At 39.1% G+C, this 23,155-nt stretch overlaps 1 protein-coding gene across 8 annotated transcripts in view; it reads right to left on the bottom strand.

Moving 5' to 3' along the window:
- RAPGEF2 (Rap guanine nucleotide exchange factor 2) overlaps positions 1-23,155 on the bottom strand; it is a 191,446-nt gene that overhangs the window by 53,776 nt on the left and 114,515 nt on the right. For 2 of the 8 annotated variants that reach the window (XM_009936923.2, XM_075421648.1), the window contains exon 1: positions 18,632-19,192. The exons of the other annotated variants lie outside the window; for them this stretch is intronic. In XM_009936923.2, the coding sequence (XP_009935225.1) occupies positions 18,632-18,691 (60 nt within the window). In that variant the 5' untranslated portion in view covers positions 18,692-19,192. Of the gene's footprint in view, positions 1-18,631; positions 19,193-23,155 lie in introns of those variants that run through there. 8 annotated transcript variants of the gene reach the window in all.

The raw sequence follows: 23,155 nt of genomic DNA, 5'->3' as shown, positions 1-23,155 counted from the left end.
TCTTCCTCTCTCAGAAGCAGCATTTTATTACCTCCACCCCTCAACGTGAGTCACCACTTTATGCATGCAAAGCTAACAATTACTTTGCTCTGAACATGTTCCTCCTATTTTAAGCACATCATGATTTTCTCCTACCCTACAGCGTGCCTTTCTGTATAACAAAAGGCAACTTCTACCTCAACTTCTACTCATGAAATCATTTGGCTCATCCTACTAATGCAATATTTAAAAAAAAAAAAATATTTTTTCAGAATATTTACAAGACAAGAAATTAAAAATCTTTGGATATAGCATAAAAAGGTATGAAAACAGAAAAACGTGAGTGAAATGATACCAAAAACTTTTATTCATCTAAATAATATTCCTCTACAGTTTTTTGTTGCAAGAGTTTTTTTGGTTTCTTGTTTGTTTGTTTGTTTTTTTAAATGCAGTTATATGTGGAAACAAGTATAAATGCAACAATGGGAAAGGCAGACACAAGAATGTAATTTTAAAATACAAGAGGAATTCTGGTTGGAGAGCTCCAATATGCCACCCATTTTAGAGCAAACATATCAGTAAGCATTTTATAAACAAGGTCTTCTACTGAAGGCCAGTCAGCACTTATGAAAGATTTATAAAGCCTGCAAAGTGACTGAAGTACATCTGCAGAAAGCTGGAATATAAGAGAGCAAAGCTGTAACATTCTGCTATGCGACTGCCAATGAATGATCCTATAGGAAATTGAGTGCCACTCAGACAGGCCAAGCAAGTATGGTGCATTTAAGACAACACAAAATATCACCTTTATAGCCTCTATTTCCACTTTCTGAAATTTAAGAAACACAAGCAAACACCGATTCTTCAGCCTCTAAACACTTCCATCTGAGTGATTATTCTCTAGTACCTCTTCACGAAAAAACTAATATAATAAAAGCCTTCATGTATAAAGAAAAGTTGCTTATTTCTTTTATAGATGATGCACTTAGTCCCAAAAAACTAAATAAGTAAATTACAACAAAGTTATTTTGGTATTCTGTATCTTTTTGTAAAGGAAGAGCAACCGCAGCCAAATAAACTAAATACTATGCCTTAGTCTTTTCCATTTTTTTTCCCACCAAGATCAAAATTTTAATATTTTTATTGCACTATAAAAGTGTAGATCAGCAATCCAGTAGTCTTCAGTATCCTATCAATTCAGTAACATTTTATTTCACTACTTTATGTAAATGTTAATTTTTATATTAAATGTTTCTAAGTCTGTTGATATGTTTTAAGGATACACCCAGATTTATGATATTTAATGACTGAAGGAAGAAATACTAATAATGGTGGGTATTCATCAACATGCTATTTCAACATAATTCTTTCACTAACCAAGAGAGATGTCAAGAAAAACATTTTTATGGTTCACTGATTTAAAACACAGCAGTCAATGTAAGTAATTACAGAATAATAAAGTAATTTCTATCGATTCTGTCTACAGACATGATGCAGGCTGACATGCCCAGTGCAGAGTTACATTTAAGATAAAAGTTTAAACTAGATACAGTTCAAATTACGATGCAACTCTCATGGAAGCAGGACTTCCTTCTACTTGGAGGTGGGATGGAAAACATCAAGAAGCTTCTATGTATTTTCTCTGAAAATTTCAGCAAGAGTTAAATAAAAGCCTTTTGACTTGCGTTATGTCTTCTGTGTATATATATGTGCATATATATTTATATAGTGTATATATATTATATATAAATATATATTTTATATATTTATTCATATATACTTTTATATATTTTCATATTTATATGAAATACATAATTTATATATATTTATATAGTAGTATCTCATGTATTTTGAATCTTCACATTTTCCTCAGAGACACATCTTTATGTGAAACTGTGGCTCAAGCTTCGTGAACATCTACTCTTAAAATTGTTCTTCATCTTCAGTAGAACACAAAACACAACCCGTGTTCTGAAAACATCGCATTTGGGTACTGTTGCTGTTAAGCAGCAGTTTATATACAAAGACCACAGCAGAATGCATCTGACCAAAAAAATAAGTCTTATAAGGATCTTTTCTGGCAAGCCTTCATATCTTCCTGCACTAATACTTTGCCAGAGGTAGCTCCCCACAAAGCGATTCCGAGGTCGGAGCTAAAGCAATGTGCCTCGCTGGTCTCGGAGAGAGCACGAGACAGGGGGAGCGCACGGGAACTTCATTTTGTTTCCCTGACAAAACACACAGTGCCTGCTACTTACTGTACACCTCGCAGCTCTCAGCAGCTCATCCAATGAGCATTTAATGCATTGAACGTAATTATCCTTTGCTGGAAGGATTATTGACTTCCGCAGAGGGACAGAGGTGGTGAAGTGTAAATGGGTATCTGGGGAACGGAGAGAAGCTTTCAGGGACAACTCTTCTCAAAGGGAAAGTACGAAATGCTTCACTGACACACACTTATTCTTATTTAACGTGACTACCTTCTCTGTTGTAGGGCCAGATCTGTTAGAATTTGCTTTTCCTTTTGACAGTATTTGTGTCACAGATTCAGTGCAGTGCTTTATATTCAAAAGTGCCTTCTTCAGGAAATCTGGCATAAACAATATTCCTTCCACAAACATGAATGTCAGTTTATTGGCAACAGCTCAAATTATGTAAAATAAAACGAACAAAAAAAAGACAGAAAAACTGTATCATACAGGTATTACAGTGACTGTGAACCAAGAATAAAAAAGAAAAACATGCAGAACAGCTTTGAACTAAATCATGCTAAACTGAACTAAACCATACTGAACTAAAGCACACTAAATTTTCCAAAGCTTTTCTCAGGATTTTGAAATTCTGAACTCAAACCATTATAACGTATTTAAAATGAACAGCAACAAGTGTGCAAGATCAGAAGATGTTTATTTAGATGCTTATTCAGAAGTCTGTCTCAGTCAGAAAATACTCGCTAAAAGTGTAACTTCTTCATTTGGCACCAAAGGAGAATTTGGTACTTTAAAATACAGTATCTGCGGTGGTTTTACAATTAGAGCAGTTCTGCTCCGGGGATCAAACGAAAGAGACTGTTCTACAGCTGTTTTGACTGTGGATACATATTTAAGTACCGATAACTCTCTGACAACCTCAACCGCATGGAGAAACACGATCTCTCCTCTCCCATCATTCAGGGCCTTTCACCTCACCCAGCGTTAACAACAAAGCGGTGCTACTTGCACGGGAGAGGCTGATTTAGCAGGCTTGGTGGTGATGGGTTGACGGTTGGACTTGAGGATCTTAAGAGGTCTTTTCCAACCTTAATGATTCTATGATTTTACAGAGAACACCATTTCTCAGAGACAGCGTACATTTTTTTCCATCTCCTTCACAGAAAAGGAGATCCGTGTCTCTCTATATCTCTCACTTAACTGCTGAAAGATTTTTGTTCTATCTGCTGAAATTTTTCCCAAACAACGCAGTGGAGCAGAAACCTTGCAGAATGGAGTATGAAGGCTTTTCAGGTCTTCCCCCTCTTTTTTCACTAACAGCATCTGGTACTTTATATTGATCTGTTTGGTTTGGTTTAGAAATGTCTACAATTCGGATCAGATCCCACCCCTGAAGAGCAGTTCGAAGTGTAAGAAGCAGAGTCTCTGCCCCAGTACATTACATCTGCACACCCACAGGGAGACACCATGCACCCACCACCTCACCACGCGCTCGTGTTCAGAGACGGGACAGAGCCTGCACGGCGCACGCCTGCACACAGACCAACAGCTTCCAACAGACACCGAATAAAATTGGGAAGGGAATTCACATTGCGGAAATGCACATAACGAAAACTGCCAACCAGGGACAGGTGCTCAACGACAACTGCAGCTTAGGCTGAAGGCATTTCAATTGACTTCTGAAACACCTCTAGGGTGGAAGCGTAGAAGACTGAGCTCAATCACTGAACTTCAGCAAAAGCTCCCTGTTATATAATAGCAGTAGACACGAAGGACAGAAAAATTAATAAAGCCTGGCTTTGCAGAGATCTCTCTCTCGGGAATAACTGATTTTCCTACTAACATAACGCATGTTCCAGTTGACGTTTTTCCCACAGTTAGGTATTTCTAAATACTTCCTCTTGTGGTGTTTAATACTCTGAGAACCACTGCTGGGGTGGAAACTACATGGCCTACTTTCAGGACTTTTGGAGATCTGTAAGGTTAAAATCTGAACTCTTTGGCCTGTTACAAGTAACTGTGGGAGAGGAAGGAACAGAGAATCTGGTCACAAACTTCGTTTCCACAGGAAATCAAACAAAAGATTTATGCCTAAGGATGTAAAAGCAAAAAAAAAAAGTTAAAGAACACTTCATGTGGGCACATGTGTTTACAGGAAATGTTAATTCAGACATTTTCGAGCAAGACATTTTAAATCCTGCAAAACATCTGCACTGAGGGCATGCTCAGGTGTACCTCGTACACAGACTCACTTTGGACTTCTCGTACAGCAATCGAACCAGCGGATGTGGGGATGCCGCAGAGCAACTACACCAGCAGAGGCAAAACTGTCGGCACCTGCAGCCAGAGTCTATTTTCAGCTTTAAAGCACCACACAGGACCAAAAACCACTACAGGCAAGCAACGAGGCTAGCCCAAAGGTGAGAACATCTATCCTGGGCACATTTTAAATGGTTAACGCAAAGAGCATGCACGCAGTTTCAAGCCTTGAAGACTCCATTCTTACACCACGTGCTGCTTTTTTTGTTTTACACCTGATCACAGAGTATTTCATTTCACCATTACAGCAGTCTAGCCAATTTCACTAAGCTTGGTTAAGTTTTTCAAACACTCACGAGGCGACATCTCCGTTTTGAACCACAGCTGCATAATCTGAACTACTACACTTTACTACAGCACTGAATTTTACTGCACTGCACTAACAACACTGAAAGAAATCAAAGTGAATTGATTCTAGAATAGAGAAAATTTAAAGGCTACCCAAGTAATTTTTATTTTTTAAAGATGTAATATGAAAAATTATAGCTGTAGGAAAGATCTTAGAATTCCCCTCTTTCCAAGCGGGGGGGGAAAAAACAAATCTGCTGGCAAAACCTGCTGGTGCAGACACTCTTGGTACAAGGGAGGACTCCTCCTTGGAGTAAAAGAAATAAAATGCAGTATAAGAAGATGAAAGATCATGCACTTTAAGACAAAACCCAAGAATCCAGGAGCTTATCTATCAGAAATTACTTTAGAAAGAGTTTCAGTGTATCAGCTAACCAGAAGGTGACTGAACTGTTCAGGTGATGCAGAAGCAGAACCCAACGAGATCACAGCATGCCTCATCCAGAAATACAGAAGTTCTGGGCTCTTCTCCATGGCCCCAGCAGAGGCCTTTTTTGGAAATGCTGCACACGTTCCCAGCTATACGTTTTCAATAAAGATGGACTTGAAGCCATACACATACATAGAGCCACAGAAGCAGAAAAACTAGTATTTCAGAAAATGCAAGAGGAGCATGGCTTATTCAGCCCAAGCTGAGGAGAGGGAATAATCACCATCTGGAAACGGGAAGGAGGAAAAAGAAGTATTTCTAGTAAAAGGCAATGCAGGTGCAAAGCCTAAGGAGCAGGAAGCTGAAAGAAGGTCGGTACCTAATGAACCACAGAGATTCTCAAAACCAGACTCAACAGGAGCTGTGGTAGAGAAGGCTTTCAAACCGAAGCTAGACAAAGTTATGAACATGCTGTGCCACTGTGTGCAACGGCAGTGACCCAGAAAACCCCTTCCAGATCCATGACACTCCTCCAAGCACAAAAATCTGAAGCCAGTCTGAGTTTTTATCATGCTTATCATTCAGAAGCAGACTAACCAAAGGAAGAAAAAAAAAAGACAAAAATCAACATGATCAACATCGTAACATTTTAGATTTTCTTACTGGTAGCTTCTTAGTAAAGACTCAAGTATTCTGTATGCTTCCAAGGAAAATATTTTTTAAAGATAGATAAGTAGGGAGTTGCTGTGCACAGATGCAAGAACTGGAGATTTCCACTTGTACACTGAATCTTACCTCTGTAAAATACCAAGTTAATTGAAAGAAGTTTGATGAAAATTTAAATAGACACATGACAATTCACAAGCAATCAAACGTAAAATTTTTTTGAAGCTTAATGGCTGCAGCCATGTCAATGCCACCCTTGGAGTTTTAACTGAAGGATTATCTTTGCTTTATAGTACCAAGGAAAAGCTCATGAGAAAAGTGGTGGGGTATTTTTCCTAATATGACAACTTTGCTTTTCAGTAACTTAAGCAATAGAAGAGGAACATGGATAATTCCTTCTGCTAATGACTGGATTCAAATAAGAAATCATGCACTGCAACTGCTTATTTTCCATGTGCTTGCTCTGCAATGGAATTTTCCTCTATTTTCCTTGTCTGACAACACAAGATGCACACTTTTGCTCACCTCAAGCAAAAAAAAAACTGAAGAAAACGCAATACTGCAGGATGTAGATTCTCAACACACAACAGGTTATCAAAGCATTTGCTCAAACCTTTTTTTTAACAATACTCTGATTTTAGCATTCTTTGATATAAAACAAAAATGTGTATTACTATAATCAAAGTTTTTAAAATCTTAACTGCATAACAGTGAGCATTTTGAAATAATGATACAAATTTTTTAAAAAAAGCTGGTAAAAAGAAAAGGCAACTAACTTTGCTTAAAAATGGGGATGATATTTTTAAAACATGGTGATTTGTGAAAGAAAGGTTATAGATAATACTTCTGAGACTGATGTACAGAGAGCATAAAGGTTTCATATTTGCATTATAAAGTAATATACGTAATGTCTTGCTGTTTTTCTGGGTAACAAAAATAGCAAGGCAACAAGGCAACTCAAAATATTTTTAAGTGACAAAGCATTTCTCTTTATACATGACTTATGTTGCAAAATCTTAAAATAGGATGATTTTTCCTAATCTATGATTTTTTAAAGCTATGTTAACATGCCTACGAGTTAAAGAGCTTTACAACTTATTTTATGAGTTTTGAAAGTGCAACTGTACTCATGCCATAGCAATATAACAGCAGTGAACGTTGCTATAACATCCCCAGCTTTGCTTGCACATTATTTTATTTACATTTTTCCCTCATATGGTAGCCAAAGGGAATTAATGAACATTTTTCACACCGACAAAACTTTTGAAACTGTACGTGGTATCACGCATTCCTAATACCCCCGGGATTTCTATTTTGTTGCGTAGAACAAGATTCTGACTTCTTTGAACTATTACGACTATTTACTAGCTTGGACAGAAGACCTGTTTGTGTGTGCTCACTATGATCATAGGAAGGGAAAGGACAGTTTCTCTTCTTTCCACCAAAGAGGCTTTAGGAAATGCAAAGATTGTCCCTAAATTTCGGAGCATGGTGCAGCAACAACTGTGCAAAGCCATTTCAAATTATTTATACAAATCAAGACAGAGGGATCTTTCATATTAATAATATCTCCACTGAATTTTGAAACAATCTGTAGAGCTTTTCTTTGCAGTCTAAGTGGCAGTTTTTCAAAACTGTAACATCAAATGCTAAGTTCAACTATTGCCCCCCCCCTTCATATCGCCTAACCTTTACAAATGTTCACAAGAACATATTCACAAAATAAGCAAAAGAAGAAGGCTGCATCTGGAGCCCGCTAAAACCAAGGCTGCTTTAGACCAAGCAGACATCATCAATTGAATTGAAGCACTGTGTTATTCTGCTTAAAATGCTGGCATTCAGATGTGACTTCCAGAAATTTATCTGTGTCTGTGCAGGTGTGCACACAGAGTTTAAATCATCCCTTACGCTGCTGCCTTAGGTCAACAGCACACTAAAAAACACAATCCACGTAGCAACTGATCTATTCTACTGACACCATGAAATATTTCAATGGTATTTATTTCGGAAAAGATTTTGAATCAGAGGTTGCCAAGCTGCAGAAGAATAATCTGCACAGAAATCAGCTGGAAAGACTAGGACCAATAACTGAAGCCCATTCTGCAAAAAGAATTAGTGAAGCTCCTCTTTTTTTCTCCCACCTACCAGAAGATAAGCTGTGGAGATGCTGGATGTGCCCATCCACTTCACCTACTGCATTAGGTCACTTTGCTACAAACAGAAAAATTAAGAGTCAAATCTTGACTGCTGATTTATGGCAGCGCTAGAATGGACTTTGCTGTAACACCTCATGGTGCAAGATATTAAGAAGGTTACTTTCTTTCATGGAAGTGACAGACGTTTTAGCCATGTACTACATTAAACTTGTTATCTCTGCGTGCCTAACTGAATAAAATTCCAGCTGGAACACTGAACCTCCACTTAAAAAAAAATAAAAATCATATTACTCTAACTCAGGAATTCCTAAATTTAGTTTTCCCTGGGTACCATCATCACAGAAAGAATAGTAATGTACAATACTAATGGAAGTGGCAGGTGTAGGAGTGACATTTAGCTGTCTAAACAACCTCTTCCTTCAACAGGAAAGAAGTAGATAACTAGATTTTCTGTATACTAGCGCTGACATGCATGCCACTGTTTGTGAAACTGTGCTTTAGTATCCATTTATTTAGGAACAGCAGCTGTATTTGGGGACCTCGGAAACCCTCCGCTAAATGGAAATATCTGAAACCCTTTACTCTGAAGCACAAGAAATCTCTCATCTTTGCACAAAACTTAAAAAAAAAACAAACCACCCCACACCATTACCAGTTAGAAGAATCTGCCAGACTGAACAGGACAGGAGCTCCTGGAGTCAGCCAGCAGGAAACCTGTGCAGCAACCACGTGCCGAGAGGTGAGGAGAGGGACACCCAGCACACCGGCCTCCACAGTTACTAACAGCAACTGTGTTCATCCTAGTTTGCTTTTTATTCTGCTCCTACAGCTGTGAACAGCCTCACTTTCAAAAGAATTAGTACGGGTCTTCTCTGTTGCCTTAAAAAATTCAGTAGACCACCATTTACAGATGAGGAGTTATTGAAGTAGGACACTTTACAAGGGCTCCAAAATCCATATATTCATGCATCTGCCTTTTCCTTGTGGTTCCTTAAAAATGAGGGCAACGGAAAAAAGATCCTCCTACATTATTTATGGATATTTCAAACAAAAGCCCCCTCTAGTCAGCTTCTTTTTCAAAGGCCAAAAAACCTAGCTAAAAATCCACAGGTGATGTGGGTCAAAACTGAAAAGGCAAGCGCACCAGAGAGACACATCCAAGTCTGACAGCTGGCTCTTTCCTGAGCAGTCTAGAGGAGTAAAGAGCTACTGCCTGCCGAGCATTGGGAAGGCTTTTTTTTCCCCCAGATCGTTATCAGGAATACATTAAGATGCAGAGGTCAAGCTGTACCCTGATCAGTGAAGCAGCAGAGGCAGAGTGTACAATGCGACTTTTGAAGAACCTTTAGCTGCTTACGTATTAAAAAAAAAAAACAAACAAAAAAACCCAACAGCAAATCAAGAGCACAAAAAATGTAGTTGGGTTAAAATGAGAACAGGGCTGATGCTTCAGCAACCCTAGGATATAGCTAACAAAGAAGTAATTCCCATAATTCAGTTTAGCTTTCCCAAAATATAGAATTATTACTTTTTTCAACCACAACCAAATGCATCCAGTTTTCAGGTACAATGTCCTTCATCACCCTGTTTTCAAGTCGTCAATCCCACTACCAATATTAAACTTATGGTCCAATTCTGCAGCCATATTCTCTTTTTCAGGCATTACTGTACCCTTTCAAAGCATCCCACGTTAGACCTCCCTGATGCTCCTGTAACCCCTCCAGCATTCGGGAGGTTGGCAGGCGCGCAGCAGCAGATCGGCATTTAGGAAACAATGCTATGGATGGAGTCCTAAGAGCACAACCCAGCTCCTATTCTCCTGGCTCTGCAGGAATAACAGCAGCACAGAACAGTAAAAGCCTATTTTTAAGTATAAAGCAAGCCAAAATGACTAAATACACAAAGGGAGCAGACCTAAAAAAATAGCACGACGCCATTTTTATGAAATCATTCTTCAGAGGAGGAAAAAAGAGCTTTAATTCATTTTTCTTACTTGCAAAGTCACAGTTTGGAGCCAAGCTATAAACTAATAAATCCTACCCAGGCAGTGTGTCCAAATGACCCAGCGCACAGCGCCTATGCATGTCAGCAAGCAAGCTGACAGGCTGCACTCAGATAAAATGAGGCAATATTCACAGAGCGAGTGAAAGGAATCACAGATTGAGGAATTCTGACCACTGGGTTATTGTCTGGGTTTAGAGTGTGGCTCCTGGCTGTCCATATACCTCTGAAGGTCAGGTAACTGCACCTACCAAGAGGATGCCAAACATCGGCATTTGGTCACCAGCCAGCCCTGGGACAGCTGAAATTAAGTTATCTGCAGGTAGAAAGTTACAATTCCTACAGGGAGCTACATTTTATGATTGATTGCTGTAGCATTTCACAGTTTATTAGCAGAGACTAAATGCAGATATAATATAATACTTCGCACTTCTTTGCATCCTGACTCACAAGCCTGTCTTTCCTTTATTTTGAAAAGCAGCTGGCTCTTGATTCCAGTCAAGAAGCTGGCAGTGAAAGAGAAGGCTGGTGTTAAATCAGTTTGCATACTCCAGTCCAAAGGAGAAGCATCATCTCCATTACAAGCTGCAAATGCCATGGAGGTATGCATATATTTGAGTGTACAGAGCCATACCCATCTTCAGATTCAAGGCAAAACCTTCACATTTTGTCAAATGGTTCAGAGTTTTCTGTTGTCGTCTACTGTAGTCACTGAACTGGAACTCAGAAGAGGTGTAAGGAAAAATTGGAAAGCCCCTCTGAATTAAAGGAGTGGCACTCACACCCCCATCCACTACCCAGCACAGGGACCACAAAGCACAGGTACTACTGAAATTTGTAGCAGATCAAATTATTTGATGCCTTTTTAAGGCGTTCCAGACAGGCTTTGGTAGGAACGGGATATTACAGGAGACATCAGCTTGACTGCCAATCACAGAGGACTCGGGAAAGGCTAGCAAACTAGCCTGTCCAAGTTGCGGGATTCAGCAGGCTACTCCCCACTTCGGAAAACTCTCTTTCATTTTTCATGAAAAAGGAACTAAACATGCTGGGATTTTCTGCTCCAACATTTGCAATGGAGACCATGGATCACAAAAAGACTGATGCCCTGATTTTAGCTTTTTGACCTGCTTAAGGTTTAGGCCGTGTAGAGAATGCCAGGTTAGCTAAATACCGTCAAGTTGGTTCACTGCAGAAAGCTTCACATTTGCAGTGAGAGCAAACCAAACAGACAGATGAAGCCTTTTGGCCAGAGGCTGGCCCCACATTCCCATACTACCATGCTGCACTAGTCTAACAACCAAGTCCAGCATCACAAATGCAAATTACAAACAACACCTACACAAAATTTCATCCTGTCTTCCAGTTACTTCACCAAATGCAACTGGTTGTGATCCTTCATCTTTTCCAAGCAAAAATAAAAAATAGTAAAAAAAATAATTAGGCCATATCTCATCTCCACCCCTGTATGCCTCAGATGTGATAGGGACTAGGTAACATCACTATTTGGGTCCGGTGCTATGTTAACATCAGGCTAATTTACCTTCCACATCACCCACATCAAAGCCCTGCAACATGCTGTCCTCCAGATGCCCTTCCAGTACCCCCATACAAACGCGGGTTTGGGAAGGAATGACAAACACTCCCACAAATCCCAGCTCCTGTGTACAGGATCAGCTTTCACAGGCAGCCCACTGAGCAGCGCTGAGAGACCCCTTCAGTAGAGTTTATTCTTCCTGTGGTTCTCAGCTGAATCATCACCATCTCAAAACAAACATCAAAAAAGACCACTGGCAAGCTGACAAAATTGGAAGAACCACCAACCATCCGGGAGTGGGATACCGTATGAGTGCCAGTTACACTTCATTAACAGATTGACAGGTTAAGCACTTAGAATCCTGAAGAGCCTGCAGACTTGCATGGGTCACCCCATGCTTCTCTTGCACTACAGCTACCAGACTTTTAAATATAATATTGAAAATGAAGTGTGGCACGTACAAGGTTCTTTGGTCAAGGGCAAATCTTGAGACATTATTATCTCATTTTTATCAAATCCTTAACATCAACTGTACTCATCACTTCGGGTCTCAACAGTCAGTAGTACTTCTCATCCATTGGCAATAAAGAACACTGGAAACACGGCTTCAGTATTACCCTTACCTGCATGAACTCCTGATATACCCTACTATCAAGATTTTCTTATATTTCTATTAATTTTCAAATTTTGAGAATGCTAACAAGAATGCCTCCATAATAGTAAGTGAAAAGAATAATCATTACATTTACTGTTGCAACTAGGATATAAAATAGGATATATTTAGGATATAAAAAATTAAAATCAGAATTCAATAAAATAACCCTGAGATTCTGAAAACCTTGTATTTATTTCAGTCAGACTGTGTATTCATGAAAGGGTTAGAAAAGTTAGTTCAACTTTTCAAACACCAAGGATGCTCTTAAGGACAAACTTGCAGCAATTTAAAGCCTAGAATACACCAAGGAATAAAAAATATCTAAGATAGCTGAAAAAAAGCAAACTCTAAATATGCTTAAAAAAAACCCCATTCTTAAAAGTTCCCAGCATCAACATGATTCATTATCCCATAAACCTGATGGTCTGAACAGAGTTTAAACGTTTATCCAATTCTAGTTTGCAAATTAGAAATCACGGTTCCTAATGCTCATATTGTTAAATCAGGTGCAGTTATCTTTTGACATCTCATTGATTCTGCAGAGAACCTGTAAAACTATCTCCTACAGAAGTATTTTGCAGATGAGCTTCAGGTCATCTCAGCAGCAGACACAGAACACGAGACACCTCCCCTCGCTTTTGCATACTGGAGGAGGACCAGCAGCAGCAGCAATCACAACCACAAAAACAAGCAATACAACTGACAGCAGTTTCTAATCCTTTTATAAGCTACGTTCGTTTCTTTCCATATCGCTGTCAGAGATTCCCTGTCTTACATAACTAAAAATGTAATTTCCAAAAATCTAATTTATTTCATCTTGTGCGAATATTTTTACAGGTCTATTTGCTAAACTGTCAAGTTTATGCACTTGGAAATTGCTTAAGTACAAGCACAAGTACCACCGTTTAGAACCCTCCAGACAATATTCTGCAAGGAAATGCAAATATTTTGCACGTGGAAGAATTGACTTGAGGTACTGAGGCACAGGATTTCCTCTAGCTGACTGTGCTTCCTTCTAGTTACGATGGACTTCATGCTACCCAGAATGCATATTGCTAATTCCCTGAGATTTTTCACCTATCCGACCTAGCACAACACATTACATTACCTTCTTGCTTTTTAGAGCTGCTATTCTGTGTCTTCATTAACCAGCAGAATCAGGAGCAAATTAACAGTACCTTAAGGGCTTTAGGATTTTTTGTTTCTTTTGACATTTGGCTTTTTGGTTGTGTGGTTTGGGGTTTTTTTTTTTCAGTTGTTGGGTGTCAGCAGCTCTCAATTTCAGCTGGATTTTCAGGATGCCTGAAGACCAGGCAGCAATGCCTACAACTCAGTAATGATAGACAGTATTAACCTCTTGGTCTCAAAATAGTGTTTCAGAAGAAGCTGACTTTCCTTTTCCGGTTCACGTCTCTATGCTGGCTATAAAGAAGACACTTCAGCATGCACCATCATAAATACCACTTTGCAAGCATTCCAACACCACCATTAGATTTGGCCACTTTGGATCACAAACCAGAACTGCTAACAGTGTTTCCCAGCACTCATCATGAGGCCTGAACTTTTCCTAGCCTGTAAACTTGCTAAACAAATGCCCTACTGTGACATTTTCTATGCCAACTATCCATGCTGATCTGAAAAAAATTTCAGCTACTTCTTCAGAAGGTAATCAGTTTTGTGCGCACATGCACAATATATGTCGAGATGGTGGCTTTTTTGGTGTGGGTTTCTTTTTTGCTTTTTTTTCCTTTTCAATATATTGTGCAATTGCCAGGCCTCAAAATCAAAACAGAAAGATGGCAGGACATCTCCTATGTGCCAAGGATGCTTTCATTGCCATCTCTACAGGTCACTAATGCATTCACTGTCATTCCTGTGAAATGACCCAAATTGCGCTATTTATAAGCTTTTGATAAAATCTGCAGTTAAATGTTGTCCTGGAGAACAGGAATTTAGCCAGATTCTACTACAGATTTCTGGTAGTGTGCCAGGCAAATCACTTAAAATCAGCCTTTCAGATCATCATTAGACTATGGGTGCCTGAACTGGGCCAACACACACAAAATTCAAATAACAAAATCCATACTTTGAACACTTACTTAGGCCTAGCTATGCTAAGAAATAACCATCTTAAGTTCTCAAAATTCTGTCCTTATTTCTTGCCAAAGATTTGCTGCAGCAGAGCTACCTGAAAAATGAAGATAATGCCCCCCACACACTACTTAAATGAATCACACGAACACTGGAGTTACAAACACCTAAAAAAAGCCACAGAAGAAAAAACCTAATGCTTTCATTTTCTGAGCAGGACTTGAACAGTAAGGCATAAACCCAACCTGGCCATCTGAGCAATGAAGCTAGTGGAAAATATCAAACAGCTGCTCATTAAACAAGAGCTATCCATCTTGAGACGGATCTTGTGGAAGAGATATGGTCATGTAATTAAAGACTGTATCATAATACATTTATAAAGAGGTGAAATACCGTTCCAAATCGCATGAAAAATCCACAACTCCTTTATCGGTCTTCAGAGAGGACTTTTTTTTCAGAATATACAAATTAAAAGGAAAGGAATAATCAGAAGTGGTTTCAATAAGCAATAAAAATAAAGGTGCCTAGTAACAACACAAAAAAATCTGTATCAAGTCCCAGTGCAATGTGATTCATTAAGATGAACAAAATCACAACCATCAGCAGCTACAGTAGCTAACAGGTTACTACCTAGTTGGAGGGTTTTTAAATTTATTTTTATATATATATATTAAAAAAAAATCCAGGTATGATGCCACTTCATACTGTTCATCTTACCAAGCGTAGCCCCCTGATCACATCATCACACCTCTTTCTTATGTCTTATTAGTGTTGTGTGATGCTCACTCAAAGGACAAACAACTATCCCAAGTTACATTTATTGTTTCAGTTATAAAAAAATACTGATTATCTCTTCCAGAAAATTATGTTTCTTCTGTATAGTTCTAGATTTCTTACAAAAGCACACCAACCAACACCCCTACTATACATCAAACTACAATAACCATATCTGAACAATTACCACTCAAGACTCTTCCTCAAAACACCACTCAGTTCCTTCTTGTTCCTGTGAGCGAGGGGGCCCCTCACACAGGGCCACACATCTTTCTGAACTAAAATACGGTAAGAACAAGACAAAGACCTATTGATTGCAATATTTTTCAGTACTTCAAGACAGGTCAAACACATCAAAAGACTGCAGTAGCCACATGGTCACTAACGGACAGTCACTGGGCTGGCAGTGAAACGTATCTTTTATTAGCAGACTTTTTTTCAATAACACCTAGAGTAAAAATGTAACTTCTCTTTACTTAAAGGTCGAGAATAAGTCACTCCAATATACCCTACAATTCACGAGTTGTTAATCATTACACAGTCATGAAAGAACTATGCAAGTCAAGTCACATTTTTAAAAACCATTACACCTGTCCATTTTTTCTTTTTTTTTTTTTTTTTTAATAACCTTGAGTAAAGTTCCTACAAACAACACATACAAGGGAAAAGGAGAAATGAGATATAAAGACAACATTTTGCAAGCCTGAGTCTATTGTGGAAACGTTCATACGCTAGACTTTCAGGTGATTTTTCCACATAATAAAGCAATGCAATGTGCAAAACTTTTCAAGAGAGAGTTGTTTCAACATCCACACAATGACCATTTCTGGAAACCTCAGTCATCTTCCTAACATTTCAGATTAGGAAAATTATAATGAAAGCACCACAAAGGTAGTTGAGAGGACTCTTAAAACCAGCAAGGATAAAACCAAATAAATAGGATGAACCTACCGAACTACATGGAATCTGGTTAAGTACTTTAAATACACTAAGGGTTAGGGGTTATTTGAAATAAGCAGAACCTCTTTTTCAACAATCCAGCTTCCATTTCTCTGTCATCTTTCACCTGAGCATAGTTTTACTCCCTGTTCAGCAGATGACAACAGTTGTGTATCAAGGAACACTACCTTAAATTGTGTCTCAAGAACCAAGACCTTTAGACAGGTATTCGTAGCACTGCTCCTAACTCTTCCAATTTATGAAATGAGGCATGTAGGACCAGTACACTTGACTGATGCTGCTGAATTTATTTCTTATATTAAGTAATCTAGGAAACGCAACGTAATTTTTCACTCTTCCTCCCTCCATTCTCACCACGATGAACTTAACGGTCAGTTTGCATGCCATTTTCACGAAACAGCAGATTTAACCCATATCCCTCATTCCCTAACTAAACTAGTGTGAAATTAAGATTTAACAGCATTAACCAAAATTAATTCACAGACTTCTGTGAAACTTTGCACAGGAGATTTTTGCATTCAATTCCAGCTTGTCCCAGCAAATCAAGCTGTGAGACTCCAGGCAGGGATGTCACAGAAGTAATTAAGGCGTTCTCCTTGAAATAAGCTCAAGTCAGATATCAATAAGAGATTTAGGATTCTGAGAACACACTAACATGAAAATAACTCATCAACAAAAATGATTAACTTTTCCTTCTAGGCAAAGCCAGACAAAGTCTGCATACCTTGAAACTCCAAGCTTGCCTTCCCTCTCTACCATGCAAGCACATCTTTCAGTCCCATTTGCCAAGCAAAATAACCTCTACCCAGAGAGCAAGCATGGAAATAACCTCTACCTGCACAAAAAGCATGTGAAAGTTTCATTGCCAAAGAGGTGGGTTTTACCGAGCTACATTGTGTCCGAACAGTTTCATTTTAAACTTCTGTGTAAACTTTAAACTGTGGCTTTTGTCCACACAAAATCTGCAGTTGTGTGCCAGCCCCATGTCAAAGTATAATTTCTTTCTCTAACATATATGTGGACATTTCTTAAGTTAAACTAATTTTGATGTAAAGCAATACCTTGACCTTTTCCCTTTTATTATTCCTACATTTTGGTCCAGAGAGTGAAATTTATCTCTGTGATTTAATTCAATCAAAGTAATATAACTTAAATATGACAGAGCTTGTAACGTAGAGTCTTTAAAATGCCAGGTTATTTTTTTCCTTTATCTATAAGCAATTATTTTTTATTAGTTAGACTTGCTGTGTTACCAGAATCAATCTTGAACTTTTCATCAACATTGTTTAGAGAGTAAAAAGAGCAAGAAAAACCAATACAAATGCAGCTGTCTCATTTTGTTCCTATTTGCAAATTCAAGGTATCCTATTCTATTTCAGCTTCTTCAGTACCTGAGTTTCAGGAGGAAAAGAGAATTTTTTTTAGACTAAGTTCTGAATATTTCAAGAACACCGAAGGATTTGGTAACATGAACCCCTTTACACTTAGAATGGAATTAAGAAGGGGGGAATGGAACCAAACAGTCTACAACAAGAAACTGTGGTATGTCTACCACATGCATAAGAAAAATCTACTAGTCACATTCTGAAACATTTCTAGATTAGTTTCCATATTTCTACACAATCAAAACTGAATTCCTGAAGAAAATGTTCCTACTTTAAAAAGTTCCTGCTATCGCATCTTCCCAATATTTACGATTCTTAGCAGTATATGCTGAACCTACTGTACACATTCCCATGCAAATTCTAACACACACTGTGCACAGAACATATATATAAAAATAACTTTTTAAGAAACAAATTGTAAGATTGAAAATTATATTGAATCATGTAAAATCTAGCATGAAGATGTAAAAGTGTTAGCTGAGCGATAAGAATCTACATTTCTAGAATCTTTTTGTCATGTAAAACCTACATGTCTAATTCCTGACACCTGAGGCCTTGTTAAATAATGTTTGCTCTTCTGCTTATGAATGCATTTTTCCCAAACAATAAACACAGGCAGCCTATGGGATTAAAGCATGACAAAGGTGTAGCTGACTCATGGGATCAATTAGAAAGCATCAGTACTTGTGCCTTTTGTTCATTCCATGTTTTACTAACAGTTTCTGCGTTTTCAGCAGAAGTGTAGCACAGATGTTAAACGCCATGCTACAAGGCAACAGCACACTAGCACCACACGCTAGACAGACTAAATCTATTCTTATCACCACCTACAATTCTATCACTTGTTATACAGCTTGAGTATTTCTTTAAAGTTTTAACAAATGCATAATGATTTTAACAGAATGCCCATAGCTTCTTGCCCAATCAAAGTATGTCAGCATTTTTTTCAGTACGTTTTTAACATTCAAAAAGAACCCACAGAGTTGTCTTTTCTAAGCTAAAAACAATCTTAAATACAGCCACAGACTCTAATGCCACCTCAGGTGCAGCCTTCCCTCAAAACCCACTATTAAATCCACAAGCAGGAAAGCCCGTGAGCAGGACGACAAGCGGTTTCAATCTCCATGCACTTTGCTCGCGACAGGTTATTGATAGAACAAACAGAATTTGCAATACTTACTGAGTGCTTCTCCTGCTGTCCCATAACTCCATGGTTAGCTGGGATTGCAAGTGGTTTCATAATGAAGAAACATAAGCTGAACTGAATTTACACATCATGTACCAATTTCTTATGGATGGCAAGTCACCCTCTACAGCATTGAAGTAAAAAGAGGAGGAGGGGGGGAAACCAAGCTGGAGCGAAAAGTGTCACTACTGGCAAGCTCAAAACCCCCCTCGCACTTGTAGTGCAGAGCAGCAATCCAAATGACAGCGTTCGTCTCCATTTTTGTAACACTGAAAGTCTAAGCATGTCAGGACACACAGAGCCTGACGAAACCCTACATATCCAGCATTCATCCAAGGGAACAAAACCATTCCCTGAGCCTGAGGAACGGGAAGAAAAGAAAAAGGAGGAAAAAAAAAGCTAAAATGGCTGACTGCACAGAGACTCCCTCAAAAAGGCTTAATACAGTGTTATATTAGTCAGGGTGCAGGAACCAGCCTCCAGCATTCAGCCAAGCATTGTTAATACTCCTGTTTCATTTGCAATCACACACACTGACACACGCAGCCTCCCCTCTCTCCACCACTACCCTCCACTCCCCCAAAATCAGGGCAGAGCACGGGAAGAGGGACCTCCTCCCCTGGCTGCTAATGATGCTGACAGAGTAGTGACCAGTGATCTCGGTTCCACTCAGCTAACCAAGTTTGCACGATTAATCTTAGCAGCATGACATTGATGGACATTTAATTTTACGATGCCTGTCCCTCGCAATCAAGACAAGCACGTCTACCGCCCAAAGAGTCAGCAACAAAAATACAACACAGTTACACACACACACGAAAACCCAGAGAATCATGAGTCTGAATGCAATACGCCAATATAATTACGTTATTGTGCTTACTTTGGAAGACCATGGCTGCAGGCAGTTGGCATAGCAACGCACAAGGAAAGCCATTTCCTGGGTAGAAAGAATGCTTCCTTTTCTAAATAAAAAATTCCTCTTAGGATACAAACGGCATTGCTGCTTCCTGCAGAAAGCAAAGACACTGTAGTCTGTCTCTTAACCTGCACACAGGCACACGCTCAATGCAGTTCGGGTGATGTAAGTGGATTTCTCCCTCTCTCTCTCCTCTCCCTCCCTCTCCCTTTATCCACCGAAATATTCAAGTCAAATGGAAGACACATTCCTTGAGGCTCGCCCCCTCGGATACTTAACCATTTCACTCATTACGGCAGTGATGGACAATGCAGATAAAACAGCAAGCTCTTGCCTGTAGCTGGTATCAGCCTCTGAAGATCAAGGCAGCCCCAGAGGGGAGGGATCCGCTCGCTGCCGGCTCCCAAGAGTGTCACTGAAGTCAGGGTGGGAATAGGGACCCACGTTTACCTCGCCAAATCCTGAACTGAACACGACTTTTCACGAAGATGGGGATAAAGCCGGGGGGTTGACATCACCTCCCTTTTTCCCCCACCCAAAAGAGCGCTGCTGCAGAGCTGTAAACATCAAGTATTTATAAACAGGGCACTTGATTTTAACAGAATGCCCATAGCGCTCGGATTTTCAGCGGCTACGCAGGCCACAGATATCCAGGGGCTGTGGCAGGTTAACGTCCGGAAGCCTTTAACACGTCATTTAAAGCCTTTCTGAATATAGCTCTGGCTCTTCCTTGCACACCGAAAACACAGATTCCGCTAAAAACAAAAGGGGATGCAAGAGCTGGAAGAGAATGACATACATCTGGCTTTTATAATTCTCCCCTCTGACTGTAATTATATCTCAAACTCAGAAATCTCCCCCGTCGCTCCCATTTACACCGTACCACTTCTCGTGTTTCACTAGCAGCATCACACTGCAGCGGAGCTGAAACGCAGCGGGGAGCGTGCTCAAGCAATAACCTAACCGCCAGCCCTACACACCGCACATCTTCAGCGCCACGAATTCACTCCAGCGGACTGAGGGGAGACCAAGCCAGGACAAACAGCAATGTGCCACTCTGCCATCAGGCTGCAACTTCAACACAGTCCCCTAGAACACATTTACAACACATTCTTTAAAATCAGAGACCATCTGTGCTTAAAGTAACTTCAAAGTCTTCTTTTTTTTAACAAGAACAATAGAAAAAAAGACTTAAACACACGGGCAAAAATGAACACTATGTCATACAATCGGCACCTGCCTTCCCCCAGAACAACATCTCCATGGATAATTAGTTTAGTTTGTTGCACAGTGATTTCTTTCGGTACTGACAATGACTGCTAGTAAATGAGGCTATAAAAAATAGCGGAAATTACTTCTAGTAAAGCAAGAAAAGATCCTGAAATATCTGGTCCATTTTTTCCACAATTATTCTATGGACACTATTTCACACACAGCGCATTTTAAATTGAATATATTTACATTTATGAGAGTTTAATGACACTTGCACCCTTGGTCTTCTAGTATATGCTAAAAGATAAGTTATTCTTTAAACAACTGAATTACAAAAATTAGTTTAGAATTTTTAAAAGTCTTTGTAACGTGCCAGTGCAACTAACCGGTGATTTTAAAATGTTAAATTATGCTTAAGCCCTGTAAAACAGTCTAATGCTGAGCGCAATCAATTTCCTGATGAAGTGCTGACCAGAAATAGCGGAAGTTATTCATTCTAGGAAGCTTAGACAAACCCTCTCTTGCATAAAATTTAAAAACATTACTTGTTGACAAAGCTGTTAAAACCCTCCTGAGTCCGATTTGGTGGCCTTGCGGTTAACACCATGAGCAGAACTGGACTGTGGGGTTTTACGCTCATGTCAGGAAAAAATGAAGCTCTGCCAAGACAGAGACGTCTCCCGGCGCAGCAAGAGAGCACACCACTTTCTGAATTCCCTTACACACATCTTACTCTGCATCCGTTGGTATTTCCAATTAAAATCTAGCCCAAGTTTCTGTGGCATAAGCCTTGAAGAGTAACACGAAAACATGAACAAAAACATTAAAGCAGTAGTGAAAGCCAAAACTTCCAGATGATGGTGCCATAAAACGCCTCCTTACTACTTATTCTGGTTACTACTATGCACCTCTACTCGCCTGTTGGAAAATTAAGTCAGCACTTCATATACAAATGCAGAATTTCAAGGAACCTAAGTCTGACTGATGTTCACGTGCATCAGACTGATGAAAACTTGGTGGTTTCCAAAACAGAAAAAATCCTCTTTATGTTCAAAATATGAAAAGTAATATTTATGAAATTAAGTAAAGAAAACACCACTCACAGGCAATTTGTGAGTCAAAACAATTTCAAGAAATAAACGGTTGATTCCATTCCCTACTCCTGCCTGAACTGCCACCACGTCCACCACTTTCCAGGTACAGTGGTGCAGTGTAATCGTATGTACTGCCCATTATCAGATCAGAAAATAATAACATATAAATTGTATTTTATAAAAAAATGATTCATGCAGAAGTTTAGTGAATCATCATATGTTTCAGTAAAGAATGAATGGAATATATATCGGTGTCAGACATCAGAACATTATATCCTGGAAAGTTTCTATCATAAGCAAGTATGAACAGCTTATATAAAACCTAACCGCAACTTTGTGTTCATGTGTATTTCAAAACCCATATAAGAACTCCTTGGTTAGACTTAAAGTTTGAAAACAGCAAAACATTTTTGCTAATGCTTTCAGGCAATTAAAATGAGATGTTAATAAACCTGATGTGCAGTAATTGGACATGATGGGCTACCCCCAGCTGCTTTCAATATATTACATTTATAAGAAAGCTGGCATCTCTTTATGAGACGCAGAAAAGAATGGTAAAAAAAATCCTTTCAGAAGTAACCACAAACGTTAGGACATCCTTGGACTACCCACAGGATTCAGGATTCAGAAACAGTTGTTCTGAATTTAAGGTAGAAACTGATACAGAGCTCAGCAGCATCTGACTGTAATGCCTCTTCGCTATTTTATGTTCTAGAACGTAATCTCATATCGATATTATTCTCCTAAACAGCATCAACAATGCTTGGAGTATTAAACCTTTTTAGGTTAATGAGAAATGCTGCAACAACAGATTACCTCAAATCTTCAATTTCAAGCAGTCACCTTAACTTGCAACTATTTATAGGAGTACTTAAAATTTTATACAGATTACGTACATAGAAACCATCCTCCTCAAAACCAGAAGTTAGCCCATTTCCCCCGTCCCATTGAACACAATGCAAAGTATTGTTTCCTTCATGTTCAAAATCTTGGGCAAAAGACAGCAGAACACTGTAAGGTCACCAAGTTTACTGCCACTTCATGACTCCAGTAGCTAGAAAAATGGGGGGGCAGGGGAGAAGGGGTCAAATTTAACATAATTACCAAGGAATAAGGAAAAAATCCACAATCATTATGTGTGTCCCAAAAACATTCACAGTGAAGGGATTATTACACAGATATTACACAGCTGTGTAGGTGGAACACAGACAGCTAAATTGAAGAGTGCAAAAATGGAGAACATAATTTCAAGGAAAATAAGGTAAAGGTGTCTTTGCTTCCCCCCACCCCGCTCAC

This window comes from Opisthocomus hoazin, chromosome 5 (genome assembly GCF_030867145.1).
Source record: "Opisthocomus hoazin isolate bOpiHoa1 chromosome 5, bOpiHoa1.hap1, whole genome shotgun sequence".
Classification (NCBI taxonomy): domain Eukaryota; kingdom Metazoa; phylum Chordata; class Aves; order Opisthocomiformes; family Opisthocomidae; genus Opisthocomus; species Opisthocomus hoazin.
This window is presented reverse-complemented; position numbering and strand designations above follow the sequence as displayed.